Here is an 18,991-nt window from a genome sequence, read left to right as displayed (position 1 = left end):
TATATCAAGTTCAATGGCATTTACGCTTTTCACTCCCCAAAATACACTTATTCACACACATGTAAAAGCGAAACCCAAGAGAAAATCAGATTTTGCAAAGATCATGAGTTAAGATCTCATCAGAGCACTTTGCAGACAGTTCACCTTTATGAATAATACATGGAATATGGAAAAACTCCATTAAATAATAAACCTCCCCAAATCATTCTGTATCGTCCTGCTCCACTCACAGGAAAATACGACAGACCTCTGTAGCTAAAAAGCCACAAATTAATAGCTGAAGTGCAAGACATTCCTTCAACAGCTGTGACAAACATGCTTCAATAGGAAGATCCAAAATGTTGAATGCAAAAGCTTCAAAGCCAAAGGCTTTCCACAAACAAGTGGTAGAACATATAGGACTGAGCTGAAAGTTCTATTTTTGAACAAACATAACTAAGATACTACTTGATTTTTAGTAACAACCTAGCAGCACATCACACCAAAGAGAGAAAGTAATATTTATTCTCTGATACCTAAGATATGCTACTGAAATAACTACTTTTGTGACATATTTACGTCAGACTCTAATTTTGTCTTTATATCCATTTCTAATGCACTACATAAATGAAACAGCAAGGGCTTCTACATATAGTTTTACAGTGATAAAGCTCCTAAAGCCAACTTCAACTGGAAAAGGGGAAACATTTTTCTTGTTCAATAACATTCTGAATTTAGGTCAGAAACTGACCTGATCCTTGCCTGCTGTCATCTTTCAGAAGGAAATAAAGACAGTGAAATTTGACTTTTATTCTTCTCTTTCCTAAAACTGCTTCTTACCCCTTTGGTCTTCAGCCAGCCAGTAACTCAGAGGTTTCATTCCTTAAAAACTATTCACAAGGGCTGTATTGTATATAGAAGGGCAAATACACTCAGGGGGCTCAGCCCCTTCTCAAAGTACTTTGGAGGTATATTGAATAGATTTTGGGGGCATATGTCTACTTATCTGGGCTTGACAGAGAAGTGGTCAAGGATGTAAATAATTCCCACTGACTTGTACATCGCTGACATAGCTCTGTATATGCAAACATAGATGTGTGATAAGATGCAGCTCCAAAATGGAGACTTAAAAATCACAGAATTCAAGCTCATGAGAGGGCTTGCAAGACTTAGTAGGAGAAGTCTTCATAATAAAAGTTCTGGTTTTCTACCTGAAGAGTACTTCTTAATTATCAAGTGACAGGTACTTCCTCCACCTTAGTCCCAAAAAGGTATTCTCATGTAATAAGCAATGCTATTTGTATATGTATATTTTTATATGTGCATAAAAGCTGCCACAGAAGCCTGCTATTACTCATTGGCCCAGTACCACTTTACTGTCATGCCTTTCTGTCAGTTTTCATTTTGTGATTCAAAATATAGCTATAATTTAAAAGAAATGCTTTATTTAAACCATTTATCTCAATGTTCTCCCAGTTTAGTCATAAAATATGTTACGTTACCAGGATGGAGGAAGGGTGGGAATTGCTACTAAGCAAGAGCAAACTCTTGATTTCTACATAGTTAGTTACAAAACTCAGTATGAGAACTACTTGCTCTAAAATGTCTCCATGGTAGAAATGCTTAAATCCTGATTCACTCATTTACATCTATGTCCAATACTCTCACCATGTTCTTCATTCCAAAAAGAACCTGCACTCTGTCAGACCTAACAAGGTTGCCAGTAGATTTTAGCAGCACAGTGAACAATTTCACACAATGTTCAAAATCAGAAAAGACTAGGGTTAGATCAGTTTGCCCTCTCTTGATTCCTTCCTAAGCTCAAGCCTCAAATACACTGGTAAATAAAATACACACACGATACACATTAGTTCAAATTCTCATACTGTGCATATTTACCATAAAAATATTTCTTTAATGAAATTGAACCAAATTGAACTTGCTACAGGTGTTTCTATTTCAAGTAAAATTGCAAAATAATTTCTAAGCTTCAGGGGGAAAAGAAATCTCTACCAAGCAGCCAAAATGCTTTTCATTCTATTTTTGTCTTAGAGATTGCACAAGATGAGATAGTAATGGGTGGACCTCTCAAACTGCATTTCATGCTAGTAAAAAAAAAAAGTGAACTACCTTTAGATATCAAAAGGAACATCCCATCAATATAACCTATTCCTAAGAATTTTTTTCCCCCTGCAATTAGAGAAACGATTCTGAGAAGAAGGTAACAAATGGGAGGGGAGGAGAAAAGAAAAAAAATAATAATAATTCTGGCATCAGTTTTTCCTCTCTCCATTCTCCCTCCCTATCTGAAAATAAATAACCATCTGGATCATTGTACTGTTTTTGTGACAGGTGGTACTCAGTTGTGTTTCTCATTTCATTGGAAAACAGTAATAGTTCTTTCTTTTACTAATATACCCTGTCTGAAATTATTTGACTCTAAGTTAATTTATTTTAAATATGATCCAAAAAGGTTCAGAGCTGACTGGGATGTATTCTTCAATTGTGACATAATCTCTTTTTTTCTTTTAGCATCAGAAACAGGGGAAAAAAAAAAAGTATTCTAATAATTGTCTCACTAATACTTCTCACATTCTTCAGCCAAAAATGTAATGCCAATGAAATATGTCTGTGTCCACAAGCCCAATCCTACAACTCCTGTAACACAGTGAGACAATCTGTGTTGGTAAAGAGCACCAAATATTTGTTACTTTCTCAATTTTGCCCAAAATGGATCATCTACCAAAGGTTATGATTTTTATGGTATTCTGATTCTAAACTGGACCTTTGATTTTTGCTTTTTGCTAAGTTAATATTAGAGAAAAATACTTTAAAATCTAAAATAAAATCAAGAGGCTTTAAAGACTCTCTACCTAATAAAATAATACGTAAAATGAATCAATACATCAGCTTGCTAATTACTAAGATAGCTACCCTTCTAGGGTTATTTTTCAAGTGAAAGAAATTCCTCAGGCATATCATCCATTTAATCTGACTTTCCACATAAAATATGTTGAATCAAGCCCCGATTAGTCACTGACCTAAATAATCCTCCAGAAAGATTAGGCTAGCGTAATTTAAAACCTGCAAGGGTGGGATAATACACTGTTTCTTGCTCAGTTACTCTAACAGCAAACTGTAACTAAACATCTGTCTTACAGATGTAAGACAACCTTTGTCTAGATTGAGCTTCAAGTCATTGGATCTTGCTACATCTCCTATTTCTAGGTCAAGAAGTCCTCTAACATCGGGATTTTCTTTATACAGGCAGGTATTGTGTTAATATTTCTCTTCCTTTATAGTGCCTCTCATTCCTTACTGCAAGATCAGACTTTGCATTATTGTCATAGCTCCTCTGACCTATTCCAATTTGCACAAGAAATCTACAGTATTCCAAAACGTGGGTTAACAATGTATTGTTGGGAAACCAGACTATACACCTTTGACCTCTGGATCATCCTGTTTTACACAACATGGAACATGATCATTCCCATAAGCATTGCACCTCAAGGAGAGTTCCTAATAGGGCCACCTACAGGGAACAATGGATGAGGGTGTCTGTGGTTTTGTTTGCAATATTTAAAGGTTGTAAATACATACTAAAGAAAGTATCATGAAGTGAATGTATCTACTTTCACCTTTTAAATCCTAATCATATCCTTTGTCTGTCACTTGCCTTCAACTCTAAGCTTTTCATCAGGGGGTCTATAACAGAGCACACGCATCACATGGCCTTTACTGTGATGGAGCAAAAGACACAAAACTTCAGCCAGAAGCTTTTCCGTAGGTTTTCATTCCGCTATCAGAAGAACTATGCCTTGAGATGTGTACAGTTTATGAACAGTACTCTTTTGCACATATGTCTAGAACACCAAAGCTCTCTGTGTTAAACCCAGAAACAGAAGCACAAAGCCATGAGAACTGGACTCATCTGCACCCAAGCCACATGGCTCCTTGAAGCAGTGCAGTGTGCATGATGTCACATCTGAGCTGTTAGATTTGAACTGAGAATTTACAGATATTTGGCTTTGTTGCAGCCACCTAAAGAGTTAAGACTGCATAGGAAAGGAATACTAGAATGATATTTAGTTAACGTGGTGTCACAGTCCCCTTCAGGGAGTCTCAAGCATTGGCTCTTCTCACCCTTCCTACCCTATCCTTCACCTTAGCATGGTCCCAGGCCAGAGTCTCCACTCTTTGCTCCAAAATCAGTTTAGCATGGAATTAAAAAGGAGATTCACACCAAAGGCACAGTTAGTAGCTTCTGTACACAAGCGTAACCTCTAGATTTCCACACAGTTTCAGTAAAAAAGGTATCCAAATGAATTCCTCCAGTTGAGATCCAGTTCTCAAAACTTTGTCTGATATTCAGAGCTAAGCTTTCGTAGTTACAAAACTGAACAAAAGAAGTGCCTATGCATTTTGAAGTGTCCCTGTAGTAGAAATGTTTTAGATCTACCTAATTGAGCCATTTTTGTCTCTCTGATGCTCTCTCCACCTTCATAATCAAAAAAAAAAAAAAAAAGCACTCAAAAGGTTGCCAACAGATTTTAGCAGTAGAATGAACAATTTCACACAGTATTCAAAACCAGACAATGAGAGGAGTAGGCTTAGCGCAAATTTATCAGAAAAATAATCCTTTAATAAATAAAACCTTTAAAAGGTGGTTTATTTGCAACCTTTTACTGGTATTTGTATTTCAAGTAAAACTACAATTTTTTCAGAAACAAGACAAGAATCAAAGAAAATATTTCTGTAATATGTACTTACGTTGATGTAAACCCAGACAAGCCTAACAATAACAAACAAAAGATGAAGTTTGAACTCCATGGTGTCAATGGAAATTCTACTATCAGCTTCTGTGGCAGTAAGATATCACCTTATCACCTCAAACCTTTTATCTTTTGAAGTTTGTACTGATTATATTTTTCCTGTTACATTTTGTAAAATACAGTATGATATGTGCTTTGGTACAGAAATCAAGTAAAGTCCAATTATTTTTTTTCTTTCCTTGCAATGTTGATGAACCAGCTAAACTCACATTTAATCAAAGGGCTGCAGACATGCAGCTTTTGTAGCCTGGTCATATATTAACGAAGGTACTTTTTGACCCAGTTGTAGAAGATCAAACTGAAACTCAGGAAGCTTGTGAGTTTTTTTTCTGATTATGCCACTGATAAGCTTAGAACTTCATATACTAATATGGTATTTCCCAAAATCATTAAGTAACTTTCCAACATATTCCCCTTATCAGATACTGAACAGTCCCTACAAGAGGGGAGGAAATATTATTGGACAAATGAAAAATCCATTTTTCTCATTACAGCTTGGGTAAGAAGCATTATCCCAACTGCTGGGATTCTCAACTGTGTCTTGATTTGCAGGCAACCCAGTGGTTTGTTTGCAACACCACTTTGGCTAAATCAATTACTCTTGGCAGAAAAAGCACACCCACCTCCTCCTCAAGTTTTCTGAATACAAAGTTCATTCAACATAGGTCAAATCTAAAGAGAAAAAAAATACCCACACATAGAGAATGTCATTTATTTCTTAAAATTCTAAAAACAAAGCTACTAAAGTTCCAAATATTTCAGTAAAAATCCCACTCTAGATTGTTCGTAACACTGAAGTTCCTTGATGATCAAACCAGTAGTACAGATAATTTATGGAGCTGGCAATCTAGCTCCCTCCCTACTCATCACCTTTGGTAGGAACCTGGCCCTAGTATCATGGAGTTCTTTTAACAGATGCAATTATTTTTTCCTCCTCCGAGACCATACTCTGAGTGATTAAATAAAAATGAATAAACACAAACTCTCACTGTATTTGCTAATCACACGTTCCTTCCAGCCTGAGCAACCTTCTTGCCATACATGAAACTATTCTGACAAATACTTTAAAAATAATATAACATGAGTAGTGTTCATTGTAAGCATGTTTTACTAGCTACCTAATTTCTAGCTCTCTGCTCGCTTTTCACAAAACCTATAACCCACTATTGATAAAGATTACAGTGTTGCCATTAAAGTGCTTCCTGTGTTTCAAAATATTGCCTTTGTCCGTTTTGCTGCCCTGTCCACTACATACGAGAAAAACATTTGCTGTGCTTCAGTTTTCTTGCCTGTAAAATAATAATACTGACCTACTAGTGAAACAGGAGTACATGTCCTTTTTTATTTTCCCACATGCTACATTTGCCCCAAAAATATCTTACCTGAGATCCAGAATCCAGGATCCTGACTGGCTTGCATGTTCACAAGACCAGCAGCATCATATAAACTGGCACAGCTCCAGTACAGTCAAATGGGCTATGTCAGATGAAAGTGTGTTCCTTACTGGCATAGCCAACTCCAGTCAAAAACAGGGATTTGGAAAGATTTTCCACTGAATTGTAATTGTTTTCTTTCTTATATACTGCAATAGTTACTGCAAAGTAAACCATCTTTAAAGAGAAACATTTTTCACTTGTGCTTTTAAGATCTGCAAAGAGAACAAATTCATCCATGTTTCCCAATAAGAAGGTAAATAGGACAGAGAAAGTGAAACCTTTACTGAATTTCTGGCCTCACTGAAGTCAATGATAAGGATTCCTTAGTTTTGTAAGAATTTCACCGCATTAGATTTCCCTTAGGAAGGCTACACAATATGTGGTAGAGCCCTGTTTCATTACGTCTGATAGTAATAACAATGATATAAAAATATATTGGGCATTCCAATACACGACTGTTAGTGTCCTGTGTTCCATAAGCTGCAAGCATACTTCAAAGCATTTCTCCTAAAGCTCAAAACTAAAGCAAGCATGTTTGGCCTAACCAACCTGTTTGTCTTCTAAAATGAAATGGCTGTATTTGTGGGCATGGGGAAGGCAAGTACTATCATCTCCCATGACATTAGCAAGGCTTTCAGTGCAGTCCCCCCCCCATAGCATCCTTGCAGAGAAACTGAAGAGATATGAACTGGATGGGTGAACCATAAAATCAGTGAGAAGCTCGATGGGCCTTTTGGCCCAAAGGCTAGTGGTCAATGGTTCAAAATGTAACTGCAGTAGTGCAGTAATGTAACTCCAGGCAGTCAATTTTGGGGCTAATCCTATCTAGTGCCTTAAGTGTTTAATATCAACGACCCAGATAATGGGACAGAAAAAGTCCTCCCAAAGCCCATGGAGAGGCACTCAGCTAAAAGAAGTGGTTGATACACTGGAGGACCTGGCAGCCATTCAATAAGATCTCAGCAAACTGAAGGAGTGGGCTGACAGAAACCTCATGAAGTTTAACAAGAAATGCAGAGTCCTCTACCTGGGATGGGTCAGCTCTATATACTGGATTAGCAAGATCACAGCCAGCATGTACAGAGATGTGATTACTCCCCTCTGCTTGGCACTCACAAAGGCACATCTAAAACAATATGGAGCCTCAGTACACAGAGGAAGATCAGCAAACTGGAGTCTGTTCAAATTACATACTTACAACATTGACAGCCTGAATTTCCATGAGCAATCCAGGCTAATGTTATAGTTTATAGAGAGAAAAAGAAGCATTTCTCAGCTATAATTAATCTCACCTTAAGGTAAACAGATAAGGTGATTTGTGATCTAGAGTACCTGCTCCTCTCCAAGGACTTCAAAAGGATTTCACACAAATTGCTCAGATACCAATAGCCACATTTGACCCATCTAACACTTTCAGAGTGTTAGACCCCAAGGTGTCTTGCATTTCACATGAAAGAAGAGAGATCATTTACAGAGTAAGTGTCAGCAAAAAGTCTGAAATCCACTTTTTATCTGATTTTGACCAAAATTAAACACAGAAACCACAGAACTGAGCTGGAAATTTTTGCTTGGGAAAAACAGAAAAAATAAGCTCAAACACAATTGTACTTTCCTCCTTGAGATGAAAAAACAGAAGATTTAAATTCTAGATATAAAGATAAAACTGAGAAATACTAATATGGCAATATTACAGGGATTATTTTTGTAACATTAAACACATAGATAAAATTATTTGTACAGACTCTTACCAGAGTTCTCAAAAAATCTTATCTGCATGTCTGTGAATCTCTAAGACAGTGAGTGTGGGGTTTCTGTATCTCATCTATTTATAGGGTCTTTAAGCCCATTAAGAGATTTTAAAAAGAAGACACACAAGCCATTTAGTACAATGTCGCCATTTCTGGAAATACCACTGTGGCAGAATGCAAACCCCCCCTCTTTCCCCCCCACCTCCTTCAGTATGGAGGGAGTAGGCACGTCTCCCTCTCTCTGCTACTTGAGGCCAACAGCTTCTTTTGTTTGGCCCAGAGCACCCTGGCCAGGGCCATTAGGAGAAGGGATTGCCAAGGCGCCAGAGAGCCGCTGGGCACCTGTGACCAGTGTGGAGGATGTTTGGAGGCTTCAGGGGCACCCCACACACGGTGTGGGGGTGCAGAGAAGTTTCTAGAATGCCTACAGTCAGGTCTGATCAGCCAGTATAAAAACGGGACTCTCTCGTCAACACTGTGCCCATTGTCGCCGGTCTCTCAGAGCACGAGCTGAAGATGCTGCCGCCGAGAGCCCCCCCTCCCCAGGATGGAGACCCCGCTTGCCTTGCCGCCACGGGTGTGAGTAAAACTTCTCGCAAGATTGCGAGTATATTTATCCTTTCCGTGCACATATGCACGTGTAACTTCCCGTGCTTAATACAAGCACGTATAACTTTATTTCCTCGCACAATCGCGAGTGTAACTTTATTCCATGCACATTTGCACGCGTACTTTAAATTATTTCCTCACACAATCGCGAGTGTAACTTTATTTCCTCGCACAATTACGAGTGTATTATAAATTTATCCTCGCACAATCGCGAGTGTATTTTCCTCCCGTGCTTCCACATAAGCACGTGTAGTATTCCGTGCACATTCGCACGTGTAAGTAAATTAACCCTTGCAGAATTGTGAGTGTATTATAAATTTACCCTCGCGGAATCGCGAGCATACGCTTTACCTGTATCTCTTTAAGAATAATCCCGCACCGTATTCAGGCAAGTGTGTACTCCTCTGGGACTCGGGGGTGGTTCCGGCATTGTTTTGGGTGAAGCCACGTGCATGCACTCTGTGGACTGCCTGTTGTACTAGTTGCTGCCCCTTAATAATTTTCCTCAACTGATACCCGAACCTGTATTTAAGTCACTTTTGGAGTGCTAAAACCCTGTTTCTCACCGGTTTAATAAAAGTTGTTTTGGACCATGTTGTCCCTTAAATTAGTCTTGGGGTGCCTCTGTAACAACCACGTTATTTGTAGATTTGTCAGTGTAAGGACAGGGATGTAAATCCACTCCCTAGCCATTGCATTATGCCCAGCAATGCCTGTACTAGTGCTCTAGTCCAAGGAATTGTCGCTTGTTCCTAAAAAAACACAAGCAACATGTTGATACAGGTAAAATATGTTACCATCTGCAGGCAGGACCAGAAGCTGCCAAAGTTTCCACAATTCCTCTAGTACTCTCAGTGCACACATGAAAACACACTAGAGTGAAAATGTGAGCTTATCAGGATCACGTGAAACATCAAACATAAATATCACTCTGACTTAACTGCACTGCTGGAAACGTACCGTGGGGCGCTGCTGCATAATTTGACATTGATGTCAGGTTTTGTCTTGAAAACAATGATGGACTGACTAAAACCTTGACCAAAATGATGTCAAACTGTGCTCAAGTTATCAAACTACTTAGAGTGTGTGACACTAATGTCTAAACTGTTGAAAGAACCAAAGACTGCTTCTCATCTACTGCGGTTCCCACTCTGACATACCCATATCAAAACGTTGCCATTTTACTGTTTCTCCCCCAGTGCTCTGGTTCCCACAAAGAGGAAACTATGACATGGGGAAGCTGCAGTGGGCTGCAGCCAAGACAAGGGGGACACCAGGAGTGCAGGGTTGGTCCCAGGTACCCCGTGAAGCACTCAAAACAGAGGGACTGGAAAAGGCACAGAGTCTAGAGCCTTCTCATAAGAACAAATTGCTCTGCCCTACCCCAAGACAGGATAATGCTGCAGGTCTCAGCTACAAAAAAGTCACATCTCAAATATCTGGCATGATACCTGGATCACTTTGTAAAATCTACATTTTGCTTGAATTGTGCTGCCTCTTGCTAGATCTAGTGAAAAAGTTCAGAAGTACATCCATTTTTTCCCACCACATTAAGAGAGAGGGATTTCCTCTCTTATATAGACTTTGTTTCTTCTCACGTCCTCAGGCCAAGCTGCAACTACACAACTGGAATACACTAAATTGCTTGAATTGTATTCAGGGTTGTCAAGAGGTTAACCTGTTTGGGGAAAGAGCACTTTTTTGCATGTCAATGATCCTAACACTGGAGATAATTTATACTTATTATACAGGGTGTTTCAAAAGACAAACTCAATTTGAAATCACTACTGCTTTGAAATTTGGTTCATCTTTTTGAAACATCCTGTATTTCTTGGTGTTATTTCAGAGAATATAACTATATTTCTATCATCGCAGTACATAGGTTCGTATCTGAGCCATGCCTGAATTACTAAATTATGATAATGCTGGCAGTCTCACCTTCCCATATCTCAAATACCGAGCCAGTGAGAAATTTAATGCAAACCACAGAGTTGAATGAACCTGTGGTTGATTAAAGCTCATTTACCTTTCTCTGATAAAAATCAGTTCAGGACTCTGTAGACTTTCATCATTACAATTCCAACTTAAGTTGTGCTTAGACATGAAGTTAAGGTTTTTCTGTTCTAAGTGTAGGTTAATTGTTAACTTTTCTAGATGATGCCACACCTTGTCCATCTAGGTCAGTTTCACCTAACTGGAAGAAATTCTTACCTGCCTCACAGTGGTGTGAATAAGCGAGGCAGTGCCACAGAGTGCAGATGGAAAGTGGCAAAAAGTGCCACTAAAGTCCCCCCTGCCCACTTAAAATCCTTCTGTACCTAGTAACCATCTGCCAGCTGTGAAGAGAAATACAGTATAGTAATGCACAACCTGATTAGTGACTAAATAAATCGGGCATGACACTTGTATTCACAATTCAGTGACTAAAGTAACTTTGACCAAGTGAGAAAAACAGTAAGATGCTGTGTCCTATCACTCTCTGGAAAGGATTAAAAGCCAAAGCAGGTTCTGTGGGAAACTCAGAAATTGATTCAGTGCACTGAGATTAAATAATTTCCAATGGCTGTATTGTCATAGGGAAAGATGTAAAATAAGTAAGGAGAGGACTGGAAGGTATTTTTACAGTTAGCTTCATTTGTCTGACTTGTTTTCTGCATGTAAGTCATACTTCGAAACAGGACCACTATGCTATGCCTGAAATTGGTGGTTTTCCACAGAGTTTCACTTTTAAGCACATAGTACAGCTACTCCTCCAGCATTTCAGGTCAGAGCCAGGTGTACAGTCCTGTCCTCAGCACAATGAATGAAGCCAATGTGCCATATCTGGCCCAGACTTGAGCTCCTGTAAAAATAGTCAAACAAAGTCTGAGGTCAAATCCCAGGTGTTTTCTTTGAGAAAAGTACGGATGATCTTGAACTCTTAAAGAAAACTGAATGCAACATTCATGTCATGAACTAGTCACAAAAACACTGCTCCTACAATAAAATCAGGAGGGTTGGTTGTTTGGATTTTTTTTGAGGAAGATCAGCTGTGTCTTTTGAATAAGTAGGAGGTAGGGATCAGCTAACTTTAAACTGTACAAAATTTCACCAGAACAATGGGGTATTGCAAAATACTAATTACTGCCCACAAATAATTTTTAGAAATGTTATCAAGGTTGTTCAATAGCACTTAGAGCATTGGGCATTTCTCTACACCTTCGAAGCAACAAACTGAGAAATTTCTTTGAAATTCACATTGATGTAGAACTTCTGGAAGAATGGCTTGCTTTTAACATATTGAACCTGCTTGAAGCTAAGACTTACAGGCAAGTAATTAAATTTAAAAAAAAAAAAAAAGTCAATGTCATGTTCAGACTTCTTCAGTGGTTTCAGTATGATCCCTAGCTAAACTGTACTACTAGTCCTCCAGATAAATTCCTTCTCAAAATAACTGGAGAGGCAACATGTCAAGCTATGTAATGCCTCCTATAAGCTTGCATATATAACACCTCTCCTCCCAGCCATACAAAAACCCTCTCACATGTTATGTACTAGTCTGCATCTTCCTGAGTTACAGACTGTATTTTGGAATACCTTGTGTTGTCGGTGACATGGGCTTTAGTGCCACTCAGTGTTCAAATGACACAACTGCAGGGAGCTGCTGTACCAGAGCATCCAGTAGCATGACAGCGTAGAAAATGGCTGAATTTTAGAGGAGAGGATGATTTTGATCTTTCATTTGATCTTATCTTCAGCCTTAATAATTCTGGTTTGGGAAAAACGTAAGAGCCACAGTGGGATTTTCAGAGGAACTGGACGTTCAGCATAAAATGATACGTGAACTGGTAAACTCTCACAGCTGTAAGAATAAATCAACAACTGAGAGGGACAGTGAAAGAAGTTTGCAGGACACAGAAGACGAGACAAAGTCAGACCGAGCAAGAAGAGACATCCAGAAAATATGTGCAAGTGGGAGAAGGACAAAGTGAACCCAAAGAGAACAGGGCAATGAAACAAGCAATTAGGAACTAAGCCATGTAGGTTGTCATTGCCTTTTGGCTCATCTGAGGAAAAACTCATCATCACCTAGATGCAAGACTTTGAATTAAGACACATTACAGCCTAAAGGACAAGAGGCAATCCCATACACTATATTCCTTTATTCTCCCTTTTTCTCCTTCCTAATTCCAATTAATTATTTTTGTTAATTTTTTTTAACATAAAAACTCTCTCAGAGAATACACTTTTGAAGTACCTTGCCAAAATAAGGGCTCTGCTGTCTCAACTTGCAGAGGAAAAAAAAAGCCACATGCGCACACAAAAAAAAACCCTACAATATGTTATCAATTCTATTGACAATAATTCCCACAAACAGAAATACCTTTGGAGAGCTTTCCATAATATGAATAGGAGTTACAATTAAACCAAACAATATCCTCCCATGCCAATAAATGTCAGAAAATTTAAAAATGTAAATGGAAACAAAAATTGAGTAGGAGATACTGCTTATTCTGAAAGAAAATATTATTTGCCCAGACAGAAAAAGATAAAGCTAAGACATATACAGAGGATCAAGCAAGCCGACAAGATCATCAAATACCAGAAGCAGATCACAATTTGCACAGGGATGCTAAGACTGTCCATAGTTGGACACTGTCACACGCTGCCAGCCTCACCGGACCTACACAAACACTAACTGATGAGCAGAAAACACCAAAGTGGTATATTGTGAAAACTGTTATTTATAATCCATCAAAATATCATTACCGCACAAAACAACTAGCATGCAACACTGCAAGAAAGACATGTCCTTCAGCAGATAAGCCCTCAAAACATTACCAATCTCAGAAATACAGAAGAGCACAGAGTCCTCCTCGGCCTGCCTGAGGGCAACGCTTGTCTGCCAGAGAAGACGGGTTGCTGCATTATAGCATCACAAAAGGGTGCTGAAGGAACACAAACTGTTTGGGGCTTGTATTTCTTTGCTTCTTGAATTTATTATATGTAAAATCTCTAATGAATAGAAGTTAATTAGCTACACTTAAGACTGATATGCAACTACAGCCATAGGGAATAAACAGGTTCACCAGCTGCTGTATTACTCCAACTACACTGTAAATTGCTGCATGCTATTAACATGCTCTCCTGGCTTCAATAAAGAAAATCTTATTGAAAGCAGTAGCACACATTTCCTATTTCAGTGAGACATTGCAAAATTAAAATGATATGTAGTAAAAACAATATGTGTGAGCCACCTGCTTACTGTATGATAGAATAGATTGGCATAGAATGACAGCTGCTGCACAGCCAACATTTCAGATACTGTACTACCTTGCCAACTGGACTTAAATTCACACATGATTTCCTTGACTAGCACTGAATGAATTTTTGCTGCTATAAATATGCATTGGCAATTGTGATGAATCATCCTGGATATTAAGGGTCACTGTTAATTCAAATGCATCAAGAACTGTACCCCGTGCAAAAAGCCACAAGAGCAAGTATTGGTGAGTCAGGGCGGTTTTGATGACCTGCATGTGAAGAACATGCCTTGACCCACAACAAAGGATGACCAACAATAAAGACAGCCCCTGCAGAGCATCCTGGGTAATTGTAGCATGAAATGCTAGATATTAAAATCAAAGAACTGATTAATAATTGCATACCTCCTCATGCTTGCCTGGTGTCTATGGGAGTTACCATGACCAAGACCTTACAACATTATTTAGGTCTAAAGCCAGATTCAGACAGCCTAAGCTCCACTAAGTTCTTACACATATCCAAGGCCCATTCTACACCTGTATTTAGTTTTCAGCAGACTTGAGGCAGGTGACAGCTCTACCCCGTAGCTGCGCTTTCTGAATCCCTGATCAGGCTCGTGTAGTTTTCAGCACTGCTCAGGCACAGGAGTTTAGTGAAAGGCAAGCTGCTTGACATTGTTCCTAATTCCCATTGCCTAATTATATTTGCAAATCTGGTTTTGCTGGTTTTATATTAAGAGAGGATGACTAGAAATAGTAAATGTTTCTTTTATTCTAACTTGCTATGCTAGCAGTTTATGTCTAAAGCCAGTGCTGACAGCAGCTCTAACAAGGCACCACTACTTTAGACTTCCCTGACAATAACGTATACTTTGCATATGTAATAATAAATAATTTTGTAAGGACAAATACAATTTACAGTTCTTCAACATGCAACAATACTGTAGTGTTCATAAAAGGGCGGGTTTGGGGTAAAATCAGTAATCTATTTTAACCAATTCAAATGCCAATATCCCATCTGCTAAGTCTCTTTATTTTATATCAGTCTGCCATTTTCTCTTAGTGGTAGCATCAATAAACATTGTTGGTAATCATCTGCTTGTGCTCTAATGTGGCATATTCAGTTTCATTGAACAAAGCCAGGATGAAGATCCCCAAAGGAAAAAAGAAAAAAAAAGAAAAAAAAAGTGACTTATTTAATTGCAATTCAGATCTATATCTCTGATTTAAGAATAACTCAAAGATGCATCACTACCAAACCTGAACACAAATAGTTTTTGTCATATACAAAGCTAAGTGCTAATAGCAGCTATGCTTTATTTATTCCAAAGAAATTTAAATTACAAGTTGTGGGGTTTTTTCTCTTTTTGAAATGTTCTACTGCACTTGGCAAAATAAAACATCAATTTGAGGAGTTCACTAAAAACAATATTTGTATTTGATGATGTGTAACAGGGTTCCAGTTGGAGAATACCACTTAGATTTAAGAAAGGGATTGTTTTGCTTTCTCTGCTTTCAGATACAATAGATTTGTAATTCACAGACATGAAAGACTTGATACTGAAACCTGGAGTCAGGCTTCTCTTAGCCAGTATTTGCCATGAAATTCTTAAATACATCTAGCACATTCAGAGTCTGCAGCCAGACACAACCTCAAACACTACTACAAGGCAGGTATTTTTTCTCTGGCATTGTAGAACTACAGTTTCAATAATTTAATTAATCACAGCCATTCATAGTTAAAACAGGCCTGATAATCAATGGCGTAGGGAATTATAATAGGCCACTTACTCTGAAAAACTAGGAGATTATAAGTCCAGGCTGGTATAGTAATTTCAAAGCCTCACAGTTTTTGTGTTCCGATCAGGCTTCTTGGGCTTCTAACAGCAGCAAGGCAACAACAAACTTGTGTCCTTCAGCCTTAAGAGGCTTATCAGTAAGACAGGGAAGATCTGAAACTGCAGTTGTGAGACCAACCTGATACACAGGTTACCAATAAGGTGGAAGTTGGAATGCCAGGCTGGCAAGGGACCCTCTGGGAATCAGTGAAATTTCTTGACTTTTCTTGCTTCTTCAAATAAACTGTCTCCATTAAAAATGCCATTTTCAAAAAATCTGCATTCTGTGATGTGAAAATGTTCCATTACAGATTATTGTCAGGACAGGCATCTTGTCTCATGGGCCACCAGTCCCTGAACAGCTCCATGCTCCTGGACATCTGCTACACACAAAGATGGAGGACACAGATCTCAACACCACCAAGGACCATGAGCTCCAGGGTGGCTGGAACAGGCTGCAACCTGCCAGTTTGCAGGGAATGAATTAGGCCAGTTCTGCTGTCAGGACATACCCTGCAGAGTGTAAGATCCCATGCCTGTCAGCTAATATTGAACCCTGCCTTGACATCATAATGGAAATGGCTGTGCTTTCTCAAGGCATCGTCTTTGACATGAGACGTAAAACACATGTTTTTGTTTCTATATTTGACATACTGATCTTGAATTTGGGGAGGAAACAGTAGCTTCTGCTAATAGAGATGAGAAACGTCTTTTGGGAGGTGGCAAGTGAAACCATGTCCTCAGAAAAGAGGTTTAGCTTTCAGTGAGAACTCTGATGTTAACAGCACTACTCTCCCAAGTGACTAGAACCGACTTTTCAAAGGAAAGACTGCGAAAGTACAAATACACGAAGTTTACAAACTGTATTCCTGTACATTTGAATCATCAGTATAGTCGCTGATGACAAAAAAAATATGTATGACCTCAGCACAGAACTGCTGTTAAGGTATTTAAGTAATCTAAACAATCTATTACATGTATTCTTCAAATAGGATAATTTTCTATAACATTTATACTACGAATGACGCTTACATTTTAGACAATAAAAGGCAAAACAAATACCAACCATTGGAAAAAAAAAAGAAGTATTTGAAATTGTGAAGTCAAAATGTTCAAATATTGTTGATATGATGTGATTAATTTTATAGGCGTGGCTTGATAGTATGTAACACAACGGATTATTTGGAGCACAAGCACTGGCAGACCCACTGCAGCCCCAGCTGGGCTGCTGCCTACAGCCTGGGTTATACACTTTTTGTGCAATGAATAAATCCTGCTTCAAAACACTAGATGGGTTTGAGATTTACTATTCAGTTATGTCACCTATGCCGATGTTCGCACGCAGTGGCACACCCCTACCAAAGCTGGCAGCAGCCAGAGCAAGGTTGGGTCCCACCAGAGTGCCCACAGCCATCTGAGGGTGCTCTGGCCACCGCCTAGGAAAGCTCCAGCGATTCCTGCCAGGAGCACAGCATTCCCTCCCTGGCAAATGTACCATTAGAAGCCAAAAAAAAAAAAAAAAAATCTATATTAAGACACTGTTAATGTTCTAACAAAGTGACACAACAAGTTACACTGCTAACAACTCACCTTCTTCCTACTCTAGATATTTATAGCGAACTCTGAAATTTTACTGATATACCACAGTCTCTTGATTCTGCTGTTCCCTCCCTGCCCAAAAAAAAAAAAAAAAAAAAAGTAGGGTAAACAATGGACAAAGTGAAATCTTTAAAATAGCATCTCCCTCCCCACAGTTTAAGCTAGATTATTTAAGACTGAGCTTATCAAGCCAACTGGTAGGCACATGGCATGGCACTCAGCACTGGTTCTCTGCGTGTGCTGAATCATGGCGACTGATTTTACAGGAGCCAGTGGTACATTGACATGTTACAGAGCAGGAATAAACCTTTCATTATGACAGTCTCTTAAATAGAAAGTTATTAATAAGCAAAGTTGAAAAACAATTGACTGATCATTAAATGACCTTAGAATAAAATGTGCTGTTACTGTACTTGCGCTAGCGCAGCACAAGTAAATATATCTAAAAGAAAATGCAAAATCTCCTATGACAGAAACCAATTTGATATGGAAATGGGTCAACAGTTGCTTAAGATGTAGCACAGTTTTGATTTGATCTGCTATATTTGGACTCTGTATGAGGCGCTTCCAGTAACATCGGTATTGCTTATACATGAGACTTTTGCATAATTGCTGTTTGAAGCATTAGAATTCTTCAAGAATGATTTTCAAAATGCCTATACATATCTATGTTGATAATGTGGATATAACAGTATTTGCTGAAAAAAGAACAACTGTTTTCTAAAACAATTAGGATTCATGCTGCACCATGTGGCAGACTATTGTTCAAAAGCCCACACAGTCCTTATCCAAGAGAAGCCCAAATGCATCTATGGGCACCAAGTTATGCATATCACTGAGCTCAGAATACACCCCAGTCAAACAAGGAAAAATATTAAAATAATTCTATGATTTCAGAAATGAAATCCTGTATCTGTAGCTAACTGGGTTTTATATTGTTGCTTTTTAGACACAATCACACTTTGAGTTGTTCTTAAGAAAACAACCAGATTCCATTTTAAGAATTTTTGTTCAAGGACATTGTGTAACCTTGCACTTCCACAAAAGCTGTTAGCATTCCAGTCCACCTTGCTATTCCTATGCAGTCCCTAGTAATCTTTGTAACACCACAGGGATTAAGCTAATTTCACTGCTGAAAACAATGAAAGATCATTTCACAACGCTTACCACCATGTTAGGGAACCTTCCCCAGCCATCAGTGAATTCTCCTTCTCTTTAGTCGCTTGGCTTCCTCTCACATACGTTAGCAATACAATTGCATAGGTTTTTCATTGCCCTTGCATTCTGCTGACTGACCTTGGGAAAAAGAACACACATATGTAATATTTTCCTTGAAACAAGTAATAAAACCAAATATAAGCATTCAGATCCTAAAAGCCAAGTGCAGGCATTAAAGATCAGTATTGACTCCTGCAGAGTGATCATACAAAGGAATGTGATCTTGGCCATTGATGAAGTCCTGGTAGCCCTCACAGCATAGAGCCACAATTAGCTGCTGGGTATGGACAACCTTAAAAACCAAAAACTGTGGTGACTATTTTCGATCAATCTCTGTATTGTGTCTGACAGGGAAAGAGGATCTATTCAGATTGTATTAGAATAGGTCAGAACATTAGCATGCTATCACTGCAGAGGCATAAAAGAGTTATCATAGCCTTAGCCAGCCAGAGGTTCACTGAAATCTAGGGAAGTGGGAATACCAGGTCT

General features: G+C 38.6%; 1 protein-coding gene across 2 annotated transcripts in view; it reads right to left on the bottom strand.

Moving 5' to 3' along the window:
• Positions 1 to 18,552, bottom strand: part of SLC4A10 (solute carrier family 4 member 10) — a 170,205-nt gene extending 151,653 nt beyond the window's left edge. For both annotated transcript variants that reach the window (XM_071810968.1, XM_071810970.1), the window contains exon 1: positions 18,452 to 18,552. Coding sequence is in view for 1 of the 2 variants with exons in the window: in XM_071810970.1 (XP_071667071.1) it covers positions 18,452 to 18,457 (6 nt within the window). In the remaining variant the exon portion in view is untranslated. The remainder of the gene's footprint in view (positions 1 to 18,451) is intronic.
• Between the last annotated feature and the right edge of the window lie 439 nt (positions 18,553 to 18,991).

This window comes from Patagioenas fasciata, chromosome 7, assembly GCF_037038585.1.
Source record: "Patagioenas fasciata isolate bPatFas1 chromosome 7, bPatFas1.hap1, whole genome shotgun sequence".
In the NCBI taxonomy this organism is placed as follows: domain Eukaryota; kingdom Metazoa; phylum Chordata; class Aves; order Columbiformes; family Columbidae; genus Patagioenas; species Patagioenas fasciata.
The sequence above is the reverse complement of the archived record's forward strand: the minus strand, read 5'-3'. Positions and strand labels throughout refer to the sequence as shown.